Here is a 26,067-nt window from a genome sequence, read left to right on the forward strand (position 1 = left end):
AGAATTAAAACTTTTGAAAGGTACTTTAAATATGAAATTATTACAAACTGTTCAATAAATCATAAGTGTTTTTAATTAAGAGTAATTTTCATTTGAACGTGCTTTACTGGAGGCATCCATGTTTGTCAAAGAACACTACTGCCACCTACAGGTTTGTGACGTCACGGTGCCGTATCGGCTGTTGATCAAGTCCCAGTGCTGTATCTGGTGTTTGTCACAACGCACTATTATCCAAGTCATCTTGAAAACATTCTTCTTCCAAATGTTGGCTAAATACACTATATTGCCAAAAGTATTTGCTCACCCATCCAAATTATTGGAATCAGGTGTTCCAATCACTTCCATGGCCACAGGTGTATAAATTCAAGCACCTAGGCATGCAGACTGTTTTTACAAACATTTGTGAAAGAATGGGTCGCTCTCAGGAGCTCAGTGAATTCCAGCGTGGAACTGTGATAGGATGCCACCTGTGCAACAAATCCAGTCGTGAAATTTCCTCGCTCCTAAATATTCCACAGTCAACTGTCAGCTGTATTATAAGAAAATGGAAGTGTTTGGGAACGACAGCAACTCAGCCACGAAGTGGTAGGCCACGTAAACTGACGGAGCGGGGTCAGCGGATGCTGACGCGCATAGTGCGAAGAGGTCGCCAACTTTCTGCAGAGTCAATCACTACAGACCTCCAAACTTCATGTGGCCTTCAGATTAGCTCAAGAACAGTGCGCAGAGAGCTTCATGGAATGGGTTTCCATGGTCGAGCAGCTGCATCCAAGCCATACATCACCAAGTGCAATGCAAAGCGTCGGATGCGGTGGTGTAAAGCACGCCGCCACTGGACTCTAGAGCAGTGGAGACGCGTTCTCTGGAGTGACGAATCGCGCTTCTCCATCTGGCAATCTGATGGACGGGTCTGGGTTTGGCGGTTGCCAGGAGAACGGTACTTGTCTGACTGCATTGTGCCAAGTGTAAAGTTTGGTGGAGGGGGGATTATGGTGTGGGGTTGTTTTTCAGGAGCTGGGCTTGGCCCCTTAGTTCCAGTGAAAGGAACTCTGAATGCTTCAGCATACCAAGACATTTTGGACAATTCCATGCTCCCAACTTTGTGGGAACAGTTTGGAGCTGGCCCCTTCCTCTTCCAACATGACTGTGCACCAGTGCACAAAGCAAGGTCCATAAAGACATGGATGACAGAGTCTGGTGTGGATGAACTTGACTGGCCTGCACAGAGTCCTGACCTCAACCCGATAGAACACCTTTGGGATGAATTAGAGCGGAGACTGAGAGCCAGGCCTTCTCGTCCAACATCAGTGTGCGACCTCACAAATGCGCTTCTGGAAGAATGGTCAAAAATTCCCATAAACACACTCCTAAACCTTGTGGACAGCCTTCCCAGAAGAGTTGAAGCTGTTCTAGCTGCAAAGGGTGGACCGACGTCATATTGAACCCTATGGATTAGGAACGGGATGTCACTTAAGCTCATATGTGAGTCAAGGCAGGTGAGCAAATACTTTTGGCAATATAGTGTATGTGTTTTTTCTCTGGCCAGAAGTTCGATGGCAAATCCTCCCTCGTTAAGTTGGCAATGCAAAGTTTCACTATAGCTCTGGTGAATTTCAATGGTGAAGTCCTCTTAAAATCTTCAATCATTGTTGATTGCAGATGTGTCTAGTAGTTCCCATTGATTTTTCTTGTAAAGCGGGGAGAATGGCGCTAGGCTTACCGCACCATGACGTCACTGCTGGAAGATGTCAGGAGTGAGGTGTTAACTATGTTTGGGCAAAAATGGCCGCTCCCGGACTCAGTGATCGAGACGAAAATTATTTTTAGATTTTTACTGATTAATGCTAAATTTATTAAATCACTGCAAATTTATTAGTTTTAGGTATAAATAATAATCCATTGATTACTCCTTGCTGACCAAACTTTTCCTTTAAGACTTGCAAACAGATTTTGTTTAAAAGAAAATAATACTAAATAAAATTTATAGAGCACGTAAATGTAAAATTTAATGAAAATGCTTCATGCACGGCAATGTTTTATCATATCAAAGGAGAAAACTACCCCTGCCGCAAAGAGATCAAGTTCAGTAATTTTTTTTTGTCTTGGTTTAATTGTATAAAGGTTATTCTGCCATACTGCTGCATTAATTTCTTTTTTCGTTATTAATATTATTCTACTATTTATACTCACCCGCGCAGAGATTATCTCTCTAATTCTAAGATTCTATCAATGGCTTTTTTTGTCTGCAGATAGTTTTGCGAATCAGCCTTTAACAAACTTTCAGAAATGCAAAAAAAAGATGCAAAAAATGCTAAAGTATCACAGTTGTTTCTGATTTAAAAAAATCTCTTTGCATCTGGTAAATGTTGACATTTGCATGTCTTCCACCCCTAATCTGCCCAGTTTGGTTATTAGAATACAATCTGCATATTAATAAAGGCAACCACACAAAGAATGTTTGCTCACGCTGAATTGCAAACTTTGCACCTTCATTGAAAATCTGCCCTGCATGGATAAACACGTTTGCACCTGTTTAAGACATGCAAACCTTCTTACGATCTAGCCGTATGCAGCTACACTTCTAAAAAAAAAAACAACAGAAAAGTTACTAGATTTGTCTGTTGTGGCTTTTTGCGAAATAGAAGATAACAATCTAGATGTCTGAAAAGTTCCCAAATTTAGCAACAAACTGTCTTGACTGTTTTCTCCACATTTCCTTCACTACAGAGAGCAGCACTCTGTAGCTTCATGAACAAACCAGCTTCGCAGCAAGACAGAAGGGAGACCAATAACTTGTTTTTTTTATATGAAGTGAATTTTAACATTTCATATTTTAATTCATTTAAACTCAATATATACAGTATGCTCTATAATTTTTTCATTGTTTTGAGACATTTGTTCTAATCGTTCTGTTCCCATGCATAGAGATGTCTGTGGCATGCACTCACTTAACATAGGCCTACGTAAGCCTACAATAACATGATATTTACAGTTGATTTATTAAAAATGCTTTTCAGTGAAAGTCAACAGCAATAACTCCAAATACAACTGATAATTTTATTAAAAATGTATTTATTAAAAAATGCTTAACAATTCCTGTAATGAATGAATAGCACAATGAAAGAAATAATGTCTCATCTAAACATCCCTCACTTAACACATGATCCTCAGCAATGAACGAAATAATGTCTGTTCTGTAGGCTATTGGAAAAAATAAATTAACAAATGAGCTAATTAACAAAAAATACCTCTTGTGTAGGAAAAGTAACTCAAAATGTACTAAAAACGAACAAACATATCAATAGACTATCTTTACTTTCGGTGTCCAGGTGGCTTTTCAGATCCCTTGCACCTCCGTTGGACACCGAGACATATGTGCACAAGGCCTCCCATTTGTCCCGACCCGGTCTGAAAGTCTGAAATCGTCGGTAAACATACATTTGCGCTTTTGCATGTTGTTGGCTTACTGACAGCCACGCAATCTATATTCTGATTAAGAACAGGGCTGCCTGCACTGACGCGGCTCAGGGATTACGTCACACGCAGCGCCGTGCGCGGTGCCCTAGTGCCTGTAAATATAATGGTCCAATGAAGGTAATTTAAAAAATCAGGACATTTCCTCACTTTCTGAAAAAAACCCGGGATGCCCGGGACAGGACGTGAAATACGGATATGTCCCGGGAACGTGACGTTTTTTCACCGTAGGCTAAGTAAAAGTCATTTAGAGCCGCAAAATATTACTGACCTTTTAATATAAAACAACCTTTTATTTTTGTTAGACATCTGCCATTGGAAATGTGTTGCCATCTTAAAGGGATTCTTCGGGATTTTTGACATGAATCTGTATGGCATCCCCATCACCAGTGTCATGCAATCACACTGACTTACCCCTGGCAGCATCCTGTGAGCAGAGTTCTCGTCCAGCTTTGGTCAAGCCGAAAGTAGTCCGGCAGGTTTGCTAGACCCAGCGAAATAAAACGTTTCTCTTCCCAAAACATTATGTGTTCAAAAGAGTGATATTTTTGCATCCCAAAAACATTGTAGTGGAAAAAGTCACACATCGTTATCACTTGGTCCTATTTTCTCTCTGTTCGTATCAGTGCGCGCGACACCATGACCTGACAGCTAGGGCCTACCTGTTTTATTCGCGATTGTTTACTACTGGGGAAGATGTCTGACTACGAGAACGACGAGGAAAACATCGACTTCCACTTAGAGCCAAAGGGATATCTTTATGAACCCGAGTACACTGACGATGAACTTCGACAAATGGAGTTGGATTGGGCAGAAAGAGAGAGGGTGGACAGAGAAGTGATGGAAGCTGAAGCCGCAGGAGCCACAGCTGGAGCTGCGATATCCAGGGTGGCCGACAAATCATGGTGCACTTGTTTCAAGTGCGAAGTAATGCAGACAGAGGTGGAATGCTACTGTTGCCACGAGTGGGCTTTAGTAATGCCCGAGATACAGAACCTGAGCTCGCTGTCAGAATGACGGCGCGCACTGATACGAACAGAGAGAAAATAGAACCAAGTGATAACGACATGTGACTTTTTCCACTACAATGTTTTTGGGATGCAAAAATATCACTCTTTTGAACACATAATGTTTTGGGAAGAGAAACGTTTTATTTCGCTGGGTCTAGCAAACCTGCCGGACTACTTTCGGCTTGACCAAAGCTGGACGAGAACTCTGCTCACAGGATGCTGCCAGGGGTAAGTCAGTGTGATTGCATGACACTGCTGATGGGGATACCATACAGATTCATGTCAAAAATCCCGAACTATCCCTTTAAATAACAAATATTTGATTTGCTTTTTAAGAGACAATAAAAAAGTAAACGATTCATAAAGATGCAGCATGAAGTTTCTTCTATAGGGTATGATAATAATAAAACATAATTTCCAAGCTAATTAAAAGAAGAAAAACTCTACAAAACATTTATAATACATTATTAACAGTTATTCTAAATTAATTTAAATTATTAAAATATTATTTATGAAAAAAATGGTTTTAAGACTGGTATTTATCATTATAGTAGATTATTTATATCTTTATATCTTTTTTGGCCACTATTAAGGGCCATTGTAGAGGGTCTAAAGTGCCACATTCGGCCCTTGATGCCGCAGGTTGCAGACCCCTGGTGTAGAGGAAACCCTTGATAGTGAAGAACTGCTGTTAAACTGGAAGTAGATGAGTGTTTTGGAAGAGTGTCTTATTGCAGAGTTCAAAATGAAACTTTATCTTTGATGATTCAGAGCAACTAATGTGGACTTTCAACAATTTCTAAGCATAAAAAAGAGACAAGTCTTTGCAGCTTAAGCTGTTTCATTCCCTAATATGGGTTTTACTTAAAACACAGTTGAGAACGAGCTGAAATCTCCCTGTGGTCAGGAGGTTAAACATTACTGACATTACATTACTGTTCTCTCACTTTTCCTGGGATCAGTGAAACACAACGTGCTATTATCAGATACCTTCTGTGAGAGCTCCCATAACAAGGCGTACCGACCCACAGATGTCTCATAGTAGCTTCGCCTCCTCTGTTCCTGTTTCGCTGTGACACCATCCTGGAGAGATATCAGCTGTGCTGCTGCCATCAACACCTTTGTTTTGTAGATGTTGGAGATCGGCCTGTTTTTCCGGTGTAGTCCTGTTTCTCTGACTGTGACTGGCTGGATGTGCTCTCTTCATCCTCTGGCATGGGGGTTTGCTCGGAGCTCATCTGCCTGGCTGTGTGTTTCCTGAACGGGGCCCCCTTTTAAAGTTTGCCTTTTGTATCTCTGCTTCTTTCTGTATGTCTGCTTCTGTCTCTTTGAACCCCAGGCGGCCTAAATGGCCGCTCACACCAAGCCTGGTCCTGCTGGAGGTTTCTTCCTGTTAAAAAGGAGTTTTTTCCTCTCCACTGTCGCTACAAGCATGCTTAGTGTGAGGGATTGCCTTTGAGTCAATTAGTCGATGCAATCCACTGGTTTTTCTTAGATATAAAACTCTGAATCAATTTGACTGTATGATCTGGTGTTGTGAATTGGCGCTATAGAAATACACTGAAATGAATTGAATTATAAACATCAGCTGATTTTGTGACTAAATGTTCGACTCTTTTAACTTTCTAACATATTGTTCAGTCAGATACTAGTTTCATAAATTATATTATTAGTATTATAAGTCTGTCTCCGTTGGTCAACAGAAAAAGTATCAAAAAGGTGTTATTGATACTTTTTGTGTTGCAGTATTAAGCTTGTATGCAGTTCATATATCCACATTAATTCCTATATTATTTACATCTGTTCATGGGAATAATGTATGCAACTGTATCCACTGCAGCAGTTTTAACTCCCTGTTTTTCTCCCTCCTGTGTCGCTAAGAGAAGAGCTCTGCATGTCCATTAAAGAGAAGCAAGAATAGAACATTTGATTGCAGGCTAAAAGCCACCAGGGTAAAAGAGCCACTTAAGTGCTTCAGTTTGCTGTTTTGTCAAGCTTTCAGGAACTGAGCTCCTCTTCCTCGTCGATTATTTTTCTTCTTTCCAAAGGACGTAAAAAAAATAGAAGCATTTTCTAATATCCAGTACTTGTAAGTGACTAAAGCCGGTTATGCAACGCTGTTAAAAGTGCTTGATGAATGGAACTTTGATATTGATTGCAGAAGATAATGAAAGGATCCATTAATCTTCATGTGGAAAAACTATTTACTCTGTTCTTCATTACTTCTGCTTTTTTTGTTATAGATTTTAATATCAAAGACCTGGGTAACTCCTTAGTAATCATAAAAATCAGTTTTCAAATGAGGATTTTATTCAGTGTGATAAAAATAAGTTCTCCAAACTAATCTGTCTGTGTGTCAAACAGGAAGTCGTGTCTCATAAGTCATTAGAAACCACATTCTCTAATTTGGTTTATTACACATACCCATACTTGAGTACTGTCAGACCTTTATAATTACTATGAATTAATATAAAGGGAAAAAAAACCCGAATTTGTGTGACAACATAAAGTAGCCTGTAAATATATCTAGTATAATCTAGAACTAAAATTAACTGATATTTACTGATGTGGAAAAGGATCTGAATCAATGAATGTTTGAACAGTTTGAAAAAAACATTTCTATGCTTCATGAAAGGCTGAACAGAAGATATCCTCCCCACCTTTGGCTCTGGATATTTGGACCTTTAGAAATAAGTGTTGATAACTTTGGCTCAAATGATAAAAACATAAAACTAAAGGTTTTAGATATGAATACAATAACAAATGCAGTTTAGTAGTTTTTCATTTTCATTTCATTTCTACAGTCGAATGACACCTAAAGGACAAGGAATCTATATTTGCATCTGTTTTTGTTTTGTTAGGTTGGACGCTGTGCTTTAAATATCAACTTTCATAAAAGATTTCTCTTTTTAAGATGGTCAGGTTTTTATTTATACCCTAAACAAAAATGTAATCTTTTTGTTTTTAAAGTTAGGTTACGTTTCCTAGACTCTTATTTCTTTCAGCTGCTTGTATCCAGGAGCTCCTTCTTGCAGTTATGATCCAGATTTCATGATCCTGAGTGTGGGAACATAGACCAATGGGTTAATCCAGGGCTTTTTCTTTTATTTAATCTTTTTTTCTCAGCTGTCTCTTCACCACAACAGACCAGTGCAGCGATAGTGGCAGTCGCACAGATCCCTCTATCAATCTCCAGCTCCATTCTCCCCTCACTTGTGAACAGGAACGCAAGAAACTTGGAACTCCTCCACTGTAGGAATTAGGGCTGGGTACCGAACTTCGGTACTTTTATGGTACCGACCGAAATGCTTCGGTTCTACAGAGTATCGAAACATGCCTCGTCTTTCGGTACCAAGTTTCGGTGATTGGCTGTAACGCTTAACGTGATTGCGTCATCAAGGAAAAATACACAGGTGGTCACGCCTACAGCCAGGGTTCATGTGAACTGGTTGCGAACGTCGTGGAACCCCTTAAAAATGCCCCCCAGGTCAAAGGTGCGGCTTCACTTTATTAAGACTGATGCCAATAGTGCGCAATGCAATATATCGTGCACGGAAATAATTTAAGAGCAGAAAGTCGCTCGGTGTTTGACTGCAAGAAGAGCGGACCGCAGCCGGCGCGACCATCCTCCTCTCAGCAGCCCGTGGGCAGAGCAAAGCCAGAGCGGAGTGAATAATGCGAGACACTCATGGAGAATGCTGCTTTCAAACTGGACGCAGCAGGGCCAGCAAAATCACGTCTGCTGCTTCCTTTTTTGCTGCCTGTACCAGCTTCTGACGCGCGGTCGAAAAGTGGCTCTGACGCGCGTTGGGTGGAGCTACTCTATCCTTTATTTGCCTTGCAGCTATATTTGCTGTGATCAGTGGGAATAAAGTAGTTTTATTATGTTTTTAAGTGGGAAAATCCACCTGAAAACTTAATCAGTGCAGTCAGTTCATCCGGCCTTCCAATATTTCTGTTGGAGCCGCTCAGACCCCCACATACCAGCGGTGCGCTGTCAGTAGGATCCAATTCAACGGGCTTGTTTGTCAGACATGGTAATTTTTCTAAAGGAAAACTGCTAAGTAAAAAGGTCCTCACAATGTAACAGTGAATATTGGACACTGAATTTTTTTTTTATGTAAGAGGAAAAATGTAAATGGAAAATCAGAGCTTAAAATAAAACTCAAGATTTGTACTTTTTTATGTTGTGTAATTTTCTTTTTTTTCGAATTGATATTATAAAACTGGTATCGAAAAAAGTATCGTTCAGGAACCGGTATCGAAGTGAAGGTATCGGTATTGGTACTGGAACCGAAAATTTTTGAACAATACCCAGCCCTAGTAGGAATATACTATTCTCCAACCTGAAGGTTTTTCCGGAGGAGAACATGGCCTCAGACTCAGAGAAGCTGATGAAGGGCTCCTCATCTTCTGTAGGTCTTAGGAGGAGGGAGTGAAGCAGAAGGAAATCAATCTCGCAGAGCAGAGATTAAATCCCCAAACTAGAACCCCTCTGGCTGCACCTAGAAAACCTACAATAGATGGGGGGGAAAAAAAGCCAGTCTGAAGGGTGACAGCCTGTAAATAGGGACGTTTCCATCAGCTTTTTCTAATGAGTATAAACTCTAATTCGAATTAAGTTTTTTTTTTGCTTGCTGCAGGTGCTTTTTGCCTTTTGCGGAAAAAGGTTGATGCACAAAACAGGAGATCTAAGTGCTTTATTTCTAATCACCTCTGGCTCAGCTACTTTTGACTCACATGACTGACCAGCTGCTGTTGGTGTCTAGCCAGATGTTCCCATTATGTTTGTAAACATGGCTGGGAGCAACATCACCGTTACCAACTGACTTGCTAACATAAGAGCAACTTGCTTGATCCAAACAGCTTCTTTAAAACATTCCTCCATTACTGATCCTCCATCATATGGAGGACTATGTGCTTGGTTAAAATCACTTCAAGCCAAATGGAAACACCAAATTCAAGTTCCTTTTTTTACTTTTAAAAGTTGGCTTAAAAATTGGATTTTAGGTAGATGGAAACACATCAAATGATGGAACAATGTTTCCTAATCTCCAGGAGAAAATCCTGAAGCACATCATCAGTTTTTTACTGTAAGCTCAGGTGCTATTACTTTATTCTTGGGATAATGGTCTATAGTTAAACAAGACATCCACCTCTGATTTAAAAAATCAAAATGTAAAAAAAATTCTTTATAGTTGTTTGTCTATTTTTCTCCATGTGTGCCTAGAAGGGATCTACTTTTTCATAGCACTCCATCTGTTACCTGAACTGACAAAGAGAAATAAACCCTGGCTGAGAGCAGCAGTGCCTCTGCCACTTATTACACAAATTCATCCTCAGAGTTTCTAGAAAAGAAAACAAACCAGCTAATATTAGGAATGTGTGCTTTCTGTCCTAAGAGGGATTGTCTTCCATTTGCAGTTAACTGCAGTATTTTCCCTGTTTGACAGGCGCTGGACATGTGGGCCATGGGAATCACCCTGTACTGCTTGGTGTTTGGAAAGGCAAGTCTGCATTCTTCCTGAGTCTCCATTAATCAGCGTTAGAACAGCGAAGGCTGGGTGAGGTCTTCTTCCTCTCACCAAGGCCTGGTTTGTTAACGACGCCTCTGCGGGAACAATGCCTGCCACCTTGTCTGTTTGATGCAGCTCGTTGAACCCAACACCAGAGGCTGATCCGTCTGTAGGGATGCAGATTGTATCTGCTAGAGCTGTGATTAACGCAACCCCTCATTGTGGAGTTCACTCCTCCTTTTTTCTGCTCTGCTTGCAGTGCCCCTTTTTCGACGAGTACATCTTGGCTTTGCACAATAAGATAAAGACCAAGCCTGTGGATTTCCCAGAAATGTGAGTCTGTTTTCTTTATTGCTCCACCTTTTTGTGCTTTATTAGAGAAGTTGAAACGTTATTTTTACCCTTCAGTGGATTTTTAGCCCTAAAAGCACTCATCCCCCCAAAGGAGGGGGAAGTGAAATTCTAAAAGTCGGCCATTACAATAAAATTTAAATGTCACCCATTTGGCATCAAAAGGTTTATGTAGAGCAGCAGGCTGGAAACCTATTGTATAGCCTGCTGGGACTTCCTGATCCTCCTTTGGAATAAAAGGTTGAGTAAAACAGAGGGTCTTCCTAGCTGGTTGAATCAGGGAACACGTGAAGCTACAGAGAGAAAAGAGACTGCTGAAATATTAATGCGGCAGGTGGGTGAGTGGAAGCAGGAGGCTGTGTCAGAACAAAGTGTTATTTTGGTCATAATAAAGAGTCATCCTTGGTGGTTCTGCAGGAAGCTGTAATATTTGGTACTCCCATCCTCGCACACAGACTGTAACCAGATCATTTCCTTTTTAAAATAATAAATAACAGGTAGTGGGACCTTGTTCTGAGCAGCGATGGGTCTGTTCATACATTTAAAGTCATGAGATGAGTGCTTTTGTCAGGCTACTGCTATATAAGGAAATTACTTGTATTTTGGCAGCTTCTGTGAAGCCATGACGAGTGCCTCTGTGCTGTCCTTCAGTCTGGCTGTGTCTAGCCATTGGTAGGATTTCCTGATATCCACCACTTTGGTTATATTTCAGTGGGACATCCCATGTAGGGACCAATCCTCCTACAGTATGTCAGAACCTCCAGCACCTCATCTTGGATCCAGGCTGGATGGGCATTGAACCAGTGATCCTTTAGTTAAATTATTCTTTACCCTCTTTGAAATAGCTATCAGCAAATAGACATGAGGATTCCGCTAAATGACTCTTGGTCATACTTGGTAATGGAAATGTAATGAGCATCTGAGGAACACATGAACACTAATGTTATATCAGTGTTTAAACCCTTAGTGAAAGCTTGTCCAAGCTTCACCAACAGCTCAAAACATGTTACTGTAGCATAACATGCGGTCCATGCTTTGTCCTTACCCATCAATAAAAACATTAAACGATCAAAATCATCAAAAGACATATTGTTTGTTCTGTCCTTAATTGTGCCAGACCTGCAAACCTTTTGTCCATGTCCATTTGGAAGGCTTGAGTTTTCATCCAGCATGACTTATCATTCTGGAGATCTGGGCCTTTTTGGGCCTGGGTCTCCATGGTGGTGTCCTCTTTGGATGTGGACCCTCAGGCAGCTTCATGGGAAAGAGAGCATGAAATCTTCTGTGCTGTGGTTTTACTATCTTCAACACAGAGGGGGGTGGCAACTCACATGTCTGTAGGAGTTCCTTTGGAGGCAGTTGGCTGAAACAGGGGGGGTTGCAGAGGTCTTACAGCTAAAACTGTATTCTCTTCTCCGGTCATCATGTCGAGATGAAACATGGATACTGGTTCTCAATGTCCAAAACTATGATCATGGCACATGGCACACAACTTGTCCTTGATGTACATTGCATGTTTTTAATCCTGGATAATGTCTAGTCCTCTGCCTCCTTCCATATGGCTAGCATTTGGGGTGAAACCCTCCATGCATGGTTGGGAGCTTTCATGTCTTAACATCTGTGGACTGTATCTCATCCTTTGGCCAGCTTATTATTCCCTGCAGGGTATCTGATTACTGGTAGAGCGTAGCTATGTATTGCCAGAGACTTACTCTTGCTATTGAGCTGGCTGAGGGGGTTCTGACCTATGCAGAACAGCAGTGGAGACAGCCCATCTCCTTGGTATATTCCACATTTGATGGAGACTTGTGCAAGTGTCTTGTCATTGACCTTTAGGATGGTTTTCCACAACCTCATTGAGTTTGAAATGAAGGCTCCTGTTGATGTTGTAAAGCTCCAAGCATTCAATGATCCACGTGTGTGGCATTGAGTCGTAGGCTTTCTTATAACAATCCAGGTAGTTCTCAGGTTAGTGTTTCGGGTTCTGCAGTCTCAAGCGACTGTTCTGTCTACCAGGAGCTGATGTTTCGCATCTCTGGTATTTTCAAAGATTCCTTTTTGAGCTGTGCTCATTTTCAGTGTTGTGGAGAGGCAGGTTATTGGCCCTTAGTTTGATGGGATCCTTCAGGATCAGTGTTGTGTGCCCTTCGGTTAGAAATTCAGGGTGGCTCACTGTGATGGTTGATTGTAGGAATTGCTTGCAGAGCTGCATTCACGCCTTCTAGTTGACTTTCTGATGGTACTTCACCTAGTCTCTGTAACAGGCTTTGGGGTGCCTGGTCTTTCAGTCAGCCACTGCCCCCTGAGGCAGCGACAAAGGCTACGTTCACACTGCAGGCCTTAATGCTCAATTCCGATTTTTTTGTGAAATCGGATTTTTTTGCGTGTCCGTTCACACTTCCAAGTATATGCGACTTGTATATGATCTACTGTGTGAACTGAAAGCGTTCAACCGAAGTGTCCCGCATGCGCACTCGAGGACGCGATGACGTCACATGTAGCAAGCGTCCTCAGTGTTTGCGGAAGTAAACATGACTCGTAATACCGCAGCGTATATTGCGTTCTTTAAGTTCTTCTCCAACAGGAGCAGGCACATTACGAACTAAATCTTTTTAAGCAGATCAAAAAGAAAGAGAGCCAGGTTCCGGTAAGACCCTTCGAGTTTGATCTGAATCGAGCTATCTTTCCAAATATGAATTAAGTCAGCAACCTCACTTTCTCTCCATTGACTGCTCTCTGTGTTATCTTCCGCAATGGTTGTTAGTTTTTCCCGCCTCCGCTTAGTAGGACGCAGATTAGTAACGTTTAGTAACATTTGTCAAGTATCAATGACGTGTAGGTCGGATGAATGCGACCTGGCCGTACAGACACAGGTCGCATTTGAAAAGATGAGATACGTATCGGATTCAGGACCACATATCCAAGTGGCCTGGGTCGCATTTGAAAAAATCCGATCTGTGTCGTTCAGACTGTCATAAAAAGATCAGATACAGGTCACATATGGGCAAAAAAATCGGAATTGGGTCACTTCAGGCTGCAGTGTGAACGTAGCCTTATTTTCTGATGCTATTTTTCTAACCTGGACTAAAGATGCTTTCCCTTGCTGCAATATAACCTTAGGTGTTCTCTTAGAGCTGTGGTTACCAAGTGGTGCCAGTGGGCACCAAGGCCCAGTCTTCTAAAAAAGTAACTCAATTTAAAAATGTTATTTTATTCTGTTTCTCCACTTTTTTTAATCATTTACAGATAATTTATATTGTCTAAAATAAAATTGGTTATTAAAAGAAACAATAAAACATTTTGTTTATAAAGTTTATGTGAATGCTGACCCTTGCAGTTCATGGTTCAGTATTGGTAGCCCTTTCTATCTCTCGGTGGCCTTGAAGTGGCCCTCAGCCTTAAAAAACTTGGAAACCCCTGCTCTGGAGCCTCTGCAGGTATTACACCACTTCTGACGATGTGGCACTTCTTTAGGAAGGCTGAACAAACTCTGAGACCCTGTAAGCCAAAAATAATTTTTTTGTAAATTAGACATTGGCTAAATAAAGAACGGTTGCCGTCACTGTGCAGATTAGGTGTTTAAAGAGGTCATAATCCGGTATTTTGCATCCTTCTGAAATTGTCCACTAATTTGTTTCATTCTTAGCAGAAAGAAAATGGAGCATAATCTAAACCTTTTTTCTTACTCCTTTTTTATCACAAGGGTAGACAGGAGAAATTGTTAGGTTGTATGGGTGTTCATGTGGATGTACTATTAGCAAAATTAGCGGTTAGTTTTCTGTCATTTTTCGATGTTTTACACATTGAGAACCACCTGCAATGTCCTCGTTCAGCTTCAGCTAATCAGCCCTGGGGCCCCACCTCCACCAAAGCCAGTATTCTTTCAAGATCCTCTTCATTTATCTCCTGGGCTAGCTTCTCATGAGTGAGCTGTCACCTACCCCCGCTCTATTTCCTCCTTCATTCTTAGTCCCACTCATCCTATGGCTTATTCTCCCACCAGTGTCTAGGTCCCGGGGGAAGACTCTTCTAATCCTTTTTCTAGGTTACAAATGTCGATTCTCAGCATCATAATCCTCTGCCAGTGCCCGAGCAGCAGCAATCTTATTCCATTTATGTTAATATCCTTATGTCTGCTTGTCTCTCCATGAACCCCAATCAGCCTCAGTAGATTGCCGCTCACACTGAGTGTGGTTCTGGTGCTGATGGAGGAGCATTTCTCAATATGTGTACTTGTGTGTTCTCATGTGCTTGTGTACTCGTGAAAAGTCATCAGTCTCAGCCCTGTTCCAATTCACAAAAACAGCAGATGGAGAACAGACAAATAAATAATAAACAATGGTGCAAAGTGGGATTAATTTGAAAAAGTTCAGCTCAGGGCCAAATAAATATGGTGCATATATTTTGTCCTATTTAAAAGGATCAGAAAAGTTAGAAGTTAAACAGCTAACTGAGTTAGTACTAGTTTTAGGTTTTGATCCAGCTGTTTTATTTTCCTTTCTACCTGATTCTACCTTTCTACCTATTCTTCCTTTTTGTGGCCCAATTGTTTTGTTTTATTTTTTTATTTCGCTTCTCTTTTATTATCTAATCCATATAAAGCACTCTGAATTGACCATGTACTGAATTGTACTATACAAATAAAATTGACTCATCTTAGACTAGAGAAGTGGATTCAATGTCGATGGCTTCCAGTTTACAGCAGGTGCTAACGAGGTTGGTAAGGATTGGTTGACTAACTGCAGCCTTCAGTCTCTTTTAATTAAGCTCTGGCCTTAATTAGTTAGTAATTGAATCATAAGATCCAGAAGATACCTGGAGCCATTTTACAAAGATCCTGCATTAATTTGTGAGTTATCTCATGGTTTGTGTGGATAAATAAAAACCTTTCTGAAATGGTGACTTCCTTCCTTCCTTTTGTTTCTTTGCAGACCAACGATCAGTGAGGAGCTACGGACTTTAATCTTGCGGATGTTGGATAAGAACCCAGACAGCAGGATCACCATCCCTGAGATCAAAGTACTGTGATGTGTTAATATGACCGTAGCTTATTGTCTGCCATCTAACTGGTTAAACTCGTTAACTCGGTGTGATGCTCCAGGGAGAGAATCGGTCCGTCCCTATGGGAGGATAGGCTGAACCCAGGGGTCAGGGAAGGTTCAGGACCAGTCAGGGACGGAGCAGATACCCCCTCCCCCTAGACCTTTCCATGACACAATCCAATCCTGTCACAGCGAGTCATTTTCTCACCAGAGGCACTGTTTGCATTTATGGAAAAACAGATAATGAGCCTGTTAGACATCATGTGTGTCCTCATGCTCAGACCACTAGACACACACAAACATGTCAGAAAATCATAGGCTGGAGGATGAAGAGCCATTGGAAATTGACCAGTCAGAACAGAGTCGTCCTCAGAGATGAGCTACAGAGCAGAGAGCCTGAGCTCGGCTAGTCCCTCAGATGACATACAATGATTTCATGAAGAAAGGGATTTATTTTTGTTAACGTGTAAGCTTTTATTTCGATTTATTCTGACAGAGCTTTAAAAAGAAAAGCATCAATGTAGAATTGAGAGAAAATGAGAGATTGTTGTAATTTTACACATAAAATGTTCAAATTGTGTCCTGTTTTTGAAGCTAGAGCCTCCCGAGTCGGAAATGATCAGACTTAACTTTTAGTGCTGTTAGAGCTGTTTTTTTTTAGGTATTTCTCTACCAGCTTCTGCACATCTAGACACTAAAACAACATTTGCCAATTCTTCAGATAAGTTTTGTCAAACCTTACATTCCAGCATGAATGTGCTGCGATCTAAAGCGTTAGGTTTCAGATCTTGATCCATGCTACTTTGTTATTTAGCTCCGTCTGTCCTTCAAATTGCTAAAGAAAGGCATCCCCACAGCATGATGCTGGCACCACCATGGTTCTGTATGGTAACAGTGTTTTTCTGGTGACAGAGCTTTCATTTAATGCCCAAACTTGATTCTGACAGGCATGTACATGCATACATTTATTATTTGGCATAAACCAGCCGTCAGTCAAAATCCTACATATTTACATGACTTATTTCTAGTCCGATAACTTGTGTTACTCAGGCTAGTGATCATTTCTATTGCTGCAGAGCTTCTTCATGACCTGTCACATAAAACCCTAATGATAAAATAGTCATAATTGTAATGCGGCAAAATTTAAAAAGGTTCCAGGCATATTAAAACTTTTGCAGTTGAATATAAACAATTGGTGATCTAAGTAAAAAAATGCAAATAGCTGTCTAAAAATGTCAGATATGAACATTTCCTCATGAGCAGTTCCTAAACCTTTGCATTCCATCTTTTTATGATGTTCATCAATAACGATCCCTATCCCACAGATAAAAGTGTCAAGTTTCTCATCTTTTAGGTATTTTTTTGCGTGGAACGTCATAAAAACCTGAGAGCAAAGGTTCCCATTGAGAACTAATATATAATGATGATTACAATTGGTGATGTCTTTACATATTCAGATTGATCAGTGGGTGACCCAGGGAGGCACGGACCCCTTGCCTTTGGAGGAGGAGCACTGCTCTATGGTGGAGGTGACGGAGGAGGACATCCAGAACTCTGTGAAGTTCGTCCCCAGCCTCTCTGCTGTGGTGAGAAACACAGTGCAGGCTAAATCTGTCGGACCCACTTAGCAACACAAGCAGCTTAAAATGGTCAGGCCGAGTCTGGGCAAGGTTACTGAAAAAGGAGCGGTGCAATTCCAGTTTAGATTAAACAAACTGATGGTAATTTGATAGTTTCAGTTAGTAAAAGTCAGAATAAAATCTCTCTATGCACAATGAAGAAATCTGTGTATCACCTAAACCTGTTTTTGGGATCATGGAGAAAAAGACAAGGTTTCCTCATAGAGGAATCCAGATCCTGACCTGATCAAAACTCTGATCTTTATATACTGTATCCAACTGTATCTGTGAGAAATCCTTTTTAACGAGGTTTCTCTCAATTCATATGTTTTGACGATGTTTCTATTCAAGACTGACAGAACCTCAACTCTTAGCAGGCTGTATTTCAGACAACCCGTGTGTTTCAAATCTTCTAAAATATGGCTCTATGGCACAGTTCTAAATGTAAGACAAACTTATGAGCTAATAAATAAAACATTAAGTCACTGAAAAGCAGGTAAACTGTGTCAAAGCAGAAATATTCTGTTTGCTCTGCATTTTAAGAATCAGGTTTTCCATTGAGTGATGATTGGGCTTGGGGCTAATCTCTCAATAGGTTTAGAATAAAAAATAAAATGAAACCTGAAATAAAATTTAAAAAAGTTCTGGACATGCATATTATATTATACATCCTATGTCACAGATATATTTACCCTTTAGTGTTTATGTTATTCATCTATGTAGAGCGCAGCTTAAATGCTAAAATTTTAAATGGATTCACTCAACTTTATCTGGGATGGAGTGTTGGATTAGTGGTTAGAGCAGTGTGCTCATAATCTGAGAAGGTTGCAAGCACCTGGTTCGATCCCAGCCTCCACCCTTGATTCCTGACCATTAACCCCACACTGCTCCCCGGGTGCTGCACAGTGTCAGCCCGCTGCTCCCTGAGGGGATGGGTTAAGTGCAGAGGTAAATTTCTCCAGTGTGAGACCAATAAAGTTAAATCATTATTATTAAACGTCCTACTTTATCAGCAATCTCCAGCCAACCTGTTAATTTTTTTCTAATACATTTAACGTTGTAAAGGAAAAGTCCAGTCAGCAAGTAATAATCAATGAATCATTATCAATACCTTAAACGAATACGTTCGCAGTGATTTAATAAATTTTGTGTTAATCAGTAAAAAAATAAAAACAGGTTTTGGTCGAGATCACTGAGTCAGGGAGCGGCCATTTTTGCCAAAATATAGTAACACCTCACTCCTGACATCTTCCAGCAGTGACGTCACTGTGCGGTAAGCCTAGCGCCATTCTCCCCGCTTTACAAGCTAAATCAATGGGAACTACTGGACACATCTGCAATCAACAACAATTATTGAAGATTTCCAGAGGAAAAAACCATTGAAAATTCACCAGAGCTATAGTTAAACAATGCCCACACGCATTGTTGTTGGATGTAAACAGATACAGCACTGGGACTTGATCAACAGCCGATACCGCACCATGAAGTCACAAACCTGTAGGTGGCAGTAGTGTTCTCTGACAAACATGGATGCCTCCAGTGAAGAACATTCAAATGAAAATTACTCTTAATGAAAAACACTGATCTTTATTGAACAGTATGTAATAATTTCATATTTAAAGTACTTGAATTCTGAACATGTCTTTTCCTTTAATAATCTCACTTTTACCTTCATGCTTCAAACACTAAATAATTCCTGTAGCTGTTTTTTTGTTGCTGTTACATATGAAAAAAACGGAGCAGTGGCCTTGAAATAAAAGCGGAGCATTAATGAAGCCTTCTGGTGTTGGCTTCAGATCTTGGTGAAGGCCATGCTGAGGAAGCGCTCCTTCAGTAACCCCTTCGAGTGCCCGACCCGGCGAGAGGAGAGGTCCATGTCTGCACCTGGCAGCCTGCTGATGTAAGAACACACAGTCCGGCCTGGAAAGATCATCACCCCTCTTACATATTTACTCATTTCATATCCCTTCCTCACAGATGATCCAACACTACCTCAGATCTGTTCAAATCTACTCACCTGTGTCCTTTTCCTGCTCTATCAGGTTACCTTGCTCTCTGTGTTCCTGCAGCACCTGCTGCCTTTTGTTGCCATAGAACCATTATTCAGTTTTATGTTGTATGCAGTAGAGCTTAGAGCTTTTGTAAGAGTTTCTAAGTGAGTTTACCTCCAGCTTTTATAGGCAGACGGATCCACTGAAATCCACTGCATTATGCTGACCGTGGACTTACTGATTATCTCACTCTATCATGCAGTGTGAGCGTCCTCTGCTGTCCCCTCGGGACAGCGGTCTTAGTGGAGGTGTCCAGCTTATTTATCAGCCACACACTGTGGTGTCTGTGCTGTGATAGTGGTTGATTTCTCCTTGATCTGGGCTGAGGCTTTCCCTCTGCTCCAGGGCTGCTGCAACATGGTTTGTTTTTAAAGACCATGTGAGGAAAAAGAAAACACATTTCTGCCCCCTGCTGGCAGAAAAAAGGGCCACCAAAGTTTTAACATTTAATGAATCCCTTATAATGTTAACTAAATCGAGACTGACATCTTCCTGTCATTTTGGCGTCCTGATCTAATTTTCCAACAAGATAATTTGACAATAGAATCATGCAAGCAGCACAGCAGGTTTTCTCTTATTTCCTATGCCCTTTTTTTGCTTGACAACCTGTTTTTATCTCATTCATCCATCTCTGCGATGCCAATGCTGTGCATTCATGCAGAGCTTCAAACAGAGCTTAACCGTTCCCGTTTAGGGCGACATCGAGCTGGAGGCCTTCTAAATGTGTCTGATAGCTCCAACATGTTTGGGAGGTGTGTTGGTGTCCCTCCTCTTACTCCTCTGTGACCTTTCCCGTCTTTTCTCCCACTCTTCCTGCAGGGACTCGTGGCCCTTCCGGCCTTCTCTTAAACTTCACCCTTCACGCAGGTAACCCCTTTGTGTAACACCCACCAACGCATCATCATGCCCCTCATCTTAGACTGCTCTGCATTTGCTTTATGCAGCCTGGAGATGTATTTGAACAATTTCACATTTTGTCACATTACTGCAACAAAACGGAATTTGAGGCACATATTTAACAAGTTAATGGCAAATTATACCAGGGGTGTAGATAATATTCGTTTTGTATCGATGCATCGATCCAACAGGCGACAATCCATTGCATCGACACATCCATCGAATTCGGATTAAATAATTATATTTTTATCCATTTGTTCCTGGATGTAATTCTGACTCCTATGCTGCAGTGGCGCCAAACCTATTTTGCCCTCCTACCTTGCTTTCTTTAGCCCCTACCCTCTCAAACACACTCGCGTAAACAAATAAGTGTCATTATTTTTCAGTGAATGACATTTTCATAGGCCTAGGTGGAGTACAACTTTGCCTTTTCTGTTATTTGCTGTTGTTTCTCAAATAAAATGCAGAACGATATTACAGCCTTCATTGATTTATTTCAAATTTGAAACACTGTCTAGGCTGTGTTTTACCAATGAATCTAATCGAATCATATTGTGGTGTCTTCTTGAGTATCGAAAATAATCGAATCGTTGGGTCAGGAAATTGATACTGAATCGAATCGCCATTATTGGTGTAATTTACACCCCTGAATTATACTATGAATAAAGTATTTAGGCAACGATTGCAAGCTCCCTTCTTAGAAAGATTAGGTCTGTAATTTCCATCATGAGAAACAGCGAGAAGGAAAAATAAATTCAGGAAATCACATAGTTTGACTTTTAAAGAATCAATCTCTAAATCCTGGTTGAAAATAAGTATTTATTCAATAAGAAAAGTTCAATGATGACTTTGTAGCTCAGCCTTTGATGCTAAAGGTTTCCTGTTGGTCTTCTCTAAGTTTTTTTCGCAGCCCCTGAATTCAAGCCCAGCATTAGTCATCCAAGCCTGGTCCAGATCTACTAATTTCTTCCTGGTGTCCTTCAGCAGCTCTTTGGTCTTGGTGGAGTTTGATGTATGACTGTTTGAGGCTGTGGACAGGTGTCTTTTGTTCAGATAACGAACAGACAGAGTTCATTAATGCAGATTATAATTGGAGGACAGAAGAGCTTCTTAAAAAGGAAGTTAAATGTCTGGGAGGGTCAGACATCCTGGTGACCCTATAAGTATTTTCCACCATAGTTTTCAAATAAATTCTTTAAATCCAGCAATGACTACCCGGATTTTTTTTCTCAAAATGTTTCTAATATTTGAACCTATGATCAACATTTCAGACCTCACCCTTCTAGGTAGGAGAACTTGCTTAAGCCGTTGCTAACTAAATACTTTTTTGCTCCACTGGTTTTAATTATTATTACTTTTTTGCTATTTATTTGTTTTTTAGGTGAAATGAATCTATCTGATTTTATTTTTACAGATCAGAGTAAGGGAGGCAGTATCTTAGTATCTAGTTTTAGGAGCTACTTTGTTTTTGGTCTGTGTCTACAAACTGCTGCCGTTGGTTGTAATGTGACATGAGGTGAAAAAATTAGATAAAAAATGCTGTAGTTGCTTCTTCACAGCAGTCATGTCAGGCACTCCGCTATCATGTTCTACAGGAGCTCCTTTCATGCATCACTCAGCTTCAGCTGCTTCTGCCCCTCGCTGCAGTTCACTGTATCTTCAGAGGGTGGAAGCGTGGAGCATTTAGAGCTGTGCCCTCTGTGCAGCCGTCGAATGCTGCCAGATCAGTGGATCGGCTCTCGTTGATCTCTCTCCTCTCCCGTTCTCTGTTCAGAAAGAGCAGCGCAGGAGACGGACCCAGGGAAGGAGAGCTGGAAGATCTGCACGAGGATGAACCTTTCTCATGAGGAATTGAACATGTCCCAGAGGGAAACGGAGCTTCGCTGCCTCATGCTGCTCTTCGCTTTAACCACTGTGCACTCATGCCTTCATCCAGCATTCCGTTAAAATCAGGGCAGCAGGAAATTTGTATTACACATAAACAAATATTTAAATGTAAAAGTTGCTTGAATGAGCTGAAGCTTGCTTGACATTCAGCGTCCTCTTGGCCTCAGAAAGTCCTTCCTTCTTCTGTGACCCAATGACAAACTCTTTCTGGGTCCCTGTTCAGAGTAATGTTGCAGGAAAAGGAGGTCTTTCTTATTTATTTCCATGCATGGTGAATAACAGCTTCTCATGGTCACACTGTCCACATCCTCATATAAATCAATCATGCTGGTTTCCCACTGACCTCAGCATGTTAATCCCTCCTCAGCGAACTACAGGGCTTCTGACTACTGATCAGCGTTTTTTTCTAGATCTCTGGCCTGATCCTGTGTTACCGTTGCAGCCATTTTTTTTTCACACTGATGTCATCAGTAAAGTTAAAGAAGAAGGATCAAAAGGCTTTGTGCTGCATTCAAAGACCTCAGCAGATGAGCTCTGTGAAAGGAACTAAACAGATGGGACGCTGGCTTTGCTATGCATGCAGGCGTTTTAAATGCGACTGCCCCCTGTTGAAAGATAGGGAATCACTGATGTTAGCAGGTTAGTACATGATTCTGCTCCTCCAAAACCACCCATTTCCCTTTCTCATTTTTTAGTATAAAACACCATTTAAAAATGCATCATAATGGATGTTTGATGCAAAAGCAGAGGGAACTGTTTTTTTTGTCGTTTTTTTTTTTGCACTGCGCAGATTGGAGGCAGAGCAATCGGTCTCCAAAACGGATAAGACTATTACAAGAACTGCTGTGTTATTGGAAATATAGACATATATGTATATATGGGAATTGATTTGTATTTTTGATCAGGATTCATTTTCCACTGTGGACTTTTTAGTGGAGAAAGTGTTTTTTGTTGGTTTTTAATGTGTACTGCATTTTTTTCTATGGCAGCATCCCTGCGGAGCGTTCATTAAAAATAAGGGAAGAAAATCTTCTTAGATCCCAACTGCTGATAAAAAAAAAGTCTGTATGCAAATGAAAAAAAAAAAGTTATCATTCCTTTTTTGCTGAACCTGTACAGGCATCACCATAACCTGCAGAGGTCATGAAAAAATCCTTACAAATGTAAAATAACATTGGTGGAAATATGAGCTTTATCTTCTGCTAACATTAAGTTTTCAGGACACCAGACATCAAGGACCGCAAATCTGCTGCAGATGAAGAGTCACAAACTCCAGTCCTGAAGAACTGTTGACCTGCAGCTTTTAGATACATCGCTGCTCCAACACAACTTGAACTAATGATTAAATGACCGTTTGGCTACGGTCTGCAGTTGCAGATGAGCCATTTATTTGATTCAGGTGTGTTGGAGCAGGAATTAGCAGGGCTGGAGTTTGTGACCCCCGCTGGAGACGGTGTTTTATTCAAATATTCTAAAACACTGAAGCATTTTTTTAACCCTAATGTTGACATTTGTCAGTTTAAAGGAGATTACTACTATTAGCTTATATATTAGCTCAACATAAAAAGAGCCGGTTCGCTATTGACTACACAAAATTATTATGAAACAATATTCAAACTAGTTAATCAGGGAGACTCTTTCAAGATTCGAATCCGGTTCAGTTAACAAAAACAATAAGCAAACTAGCAGGAAAAGTCCAAAGTGCCAAAATATTGTCATGATTTTATTAAGAACCCGGACTTACATGCAGAAAAACAGAGAGACCAGGGAAAAAGTTTAACAGGTTTATTGAGAAGTTTGGTGGAGATTCCAGTGTTGCTCTGAACACTGCTCAACCGGAACTGAAAGGTGAGGGGAAGACACTGCGGTTAGTTCAGGTTCAGTGGGAAAATAGATTCTCGAACTTGAAGAGGAGAAATGGTTTGCAGACTCACGTTTCCAGAAAAGTGGTTGACTCTTAGACTCCAGTCGGAGTGGGGTGTTCTAGTGTTTGTCTCATTCGGTGGAGGGCGGACAGGGTTTACCCAGAATGCGGTTGTTTGTAGGAGAACGGAGAAACTGACTGCCACTCAGATTTCCTGCGGTACTTGAATGGACTGTGGTGCAGATGAATCCCTTGCTCAGTGTGAAACGCAAACGATCCCTTGGAGGAAAGTGGATCCAATCCTCCTGTTTGAATCCCCAGCTCAGTTTGAGCCTTCCAGGGAGAGAAGGTCCGAAACGTTCAAGTTGCAGGATGATTTCCTGCTGAGAGGCAAAGACAAAAATAGCAAGATTAAAACTCAGTTTGACTCAGCTTGGCTAGAGTACCCAAAACTGGTGTCAAGGTAGTGGCAGTCAGCAGCTTAAGAGCACTCCGTTAATGAGGTAACCCTTAGCAGGTGTGTGAGGAGGTGAATCAGGACCAGGCGCCGCCTGGTGGAGGAAGGAAGACAAACACACAAAACGCAAACCACACAGACAGGAGTCCTAACAATTGTAAAGTGGAGAGACAGCTCTCATCAAACTAAAAAGCTATATGCTTTGACAAGATTGTGGGGAAAAGAGTTCAATGCTGCTTTGTGAATAACGAAAGGATTAGCAGGGGAGTCATAGGAGGAGTGCCTTTAAAAGTAACTGAAATTCTAGAAAATATAAGTGGCTCAAAAGCAAAAGTGGTTAAACAGTTAAAAAACAACAAGAAAGGGAGAAAGGTGTGACAGCTTATCAGTGTTAATCAAATTTGAAGAAGAGCAATTACTCAGTAAGGTTTTCATTGGATTAATGAGCTACAAAGTGAAAATGTACAATTCTCCACCTCCAAGATGTTTTAAATTCCAATAATTCTGTCATATAGCAGCTGTATGTAAAGACAAACAACGATGTTGAAGGAGTGCTGGAGCTATGGAAAGTGTGGTAAAGATTAAATGCTTTAACTGTGGTGGAGAGCATACTGCTGCATATCATGGGTGTGAAGTGAGCAAAAGATCTGAAGACATTAGAAAAGTGAAATTAGAGCTCAGAACAAATTATGTTAAAGCTGCAAAAAGAATCCCATCGCAGTCAGAAGGACCCAAATCAACAGAGGCGCAAATGACAACTGCAAAACCTCTGGAGTGCCCCAACATTGCAAAAGGATTCTGTTAATTTCATGGTAGAAGTTATCAATTCTAGTGCTCAGACGACAAAGAAAAACAAAAAAATCTAAATAATACTAAAAGCTGCAGAAAAGCACCTCAAAGTGAGAGATTTAAACAGGAAAACAGTTGAAAGTATAATGAGAAAACTAGTAAGACCATTAGAAACTGAAAGAATGATGTCAGCATAAAGAAAAATTTGAAATTATGAGGATGAATTTGATTTAGTATTAGTCATTATGTTGGGTTAATTTAAACGGTTCAGTAAATTGTCATTATTATTTATTTTATTCCTTGTTTTTTTTTTCTGGGAATGAGTCTGGCTTTCTGTTTCCTTGTTTAACTCCATGTCAGTTGGTGGCGGTAATGCACTACAATTAGTTTGCCAACCCCCTTAAAATAACAGAAAAAGAAGAAAAGTCATTACATTTTCTGACAATCATAAATGGCAGTGCTTGCTGGTATTTCTCTGAGGAGCCAACAAACAGTTGGCGTTTGACGAGTCATTTGTGAAAACCGTTTTTTACCAGATGGGTTGGTAAATGGAACTAAATGCCAAGTAAAGCAGATGACGATGAGGAAGACTGGACAAAAGTTTCAAATGGAGAAGATAGATGAGGTTAAAGGGGAGAAAGGTGGTTTGAGAATCAAGGAAATAAACAGGAATTAGAAGAAAGCAGTTCAGAGGAAAAAGAGTTGTGTGAAGGAAGGTTGTCAGAGAAGAGATAGCAATAATATTAAGATTCAGTCCTGAAGAAAAACAGTCATTTAAGCCTAGGATTGCCAACCGTCCCTTGAAAGACGGAATTGTTCTGTATTGAGAAATGGAAGTACCTGTCCCGTATTTAGTTGTGACGCACTGTCCAATAATACTGTGAGAGAAAAAAAATTGTAAAAAGCTGATAGAAAATGAACAACAAGGGCACGTTAGATACAAAACTTACAGTAAACTTTTTCCCTGGCTCTGTCCTGCGTTGTGACCAATGAGCTGAGAACATATAGGTAACAATCCAGAATACCCTCATCCTCATAATGTTTTTTTTTTGTTGTTGTTTCACAAGTTTGCTGTTGCACTGAAAATGTGCACTATTTTTTTTATTGATT

At 40.6% G+C, this 26,067-nt stretch overlaps 1 protein-coding gene across 3 annotated transcripts in view; it reads left to right on the forward strand.

Moving 5' to 3' along the window:
- The window catches only part of camkk1a (calcium/calmodulin-dependent protein kinase kinase 1, alpha a), a 110,302-nt gene extending 87,266 nt beyond the window's left edge, over positions 1 to 23,036 (forward strand). The window contains exons 11-17 of one of the 3 annotated variants that reach the window (XM_038269957.1): positions 9,938 to 9,991; positions 10,260 to 10,333; positions 15,283 to 15,370; positions 16,851 to 16,979; positions 18,809 to 18,912; positions 19,883 to 19,930; positions 21,735 to 23,036. In XM_038269957.1, the coding sequence (XP_038125885.1) occupies positions 9,938 to 9,991; positions 10,260 to 10,333; positions 15,283 to 15,370; positions 16,851 to 16,979; positions 18,809 to 18,912; positions 19,883 to 19,930; positions 21,735 to 21,807 (570 nt within the window). In that variant the 3' untranslated portion in view covers positions 21,808 to 23,036. The remainder of the gene's footprint in view (positions 1 to 9,937; positions 9,992 to 10,259; positions 10,334 to 15,282; positions 15,371 to 16,850; positions 16,980 to 18,808; positions 18,913 to 19,882; positions 19,931 to 21,734) is intronic. The other 2 variants (XM_038269958.1, XM_038269959.1) reach the window with 2 other exon arrangements.
- Positions 23,037 to 26,067: the final 3,031 nt, after the last annotated feature.

This window comes from Cyprinodon tularosa, unplaced genomic scaffold (genome assembly GCF_016077235.1).
Source record: "Cyprinodon tularosa strain WSP-4 unplaced genomic scaffold, ASM1607723v1 ctg745, whole genome shotgun sequence".
NCBI classification, from domain to species: domain Eukaryota; kingdom Metazoa; phylum Chordata; class Actinopteri; order Cyprinodontiformes; family Cyprinodontidae; genus Cyprinodon; species Cyprinodon tularosa.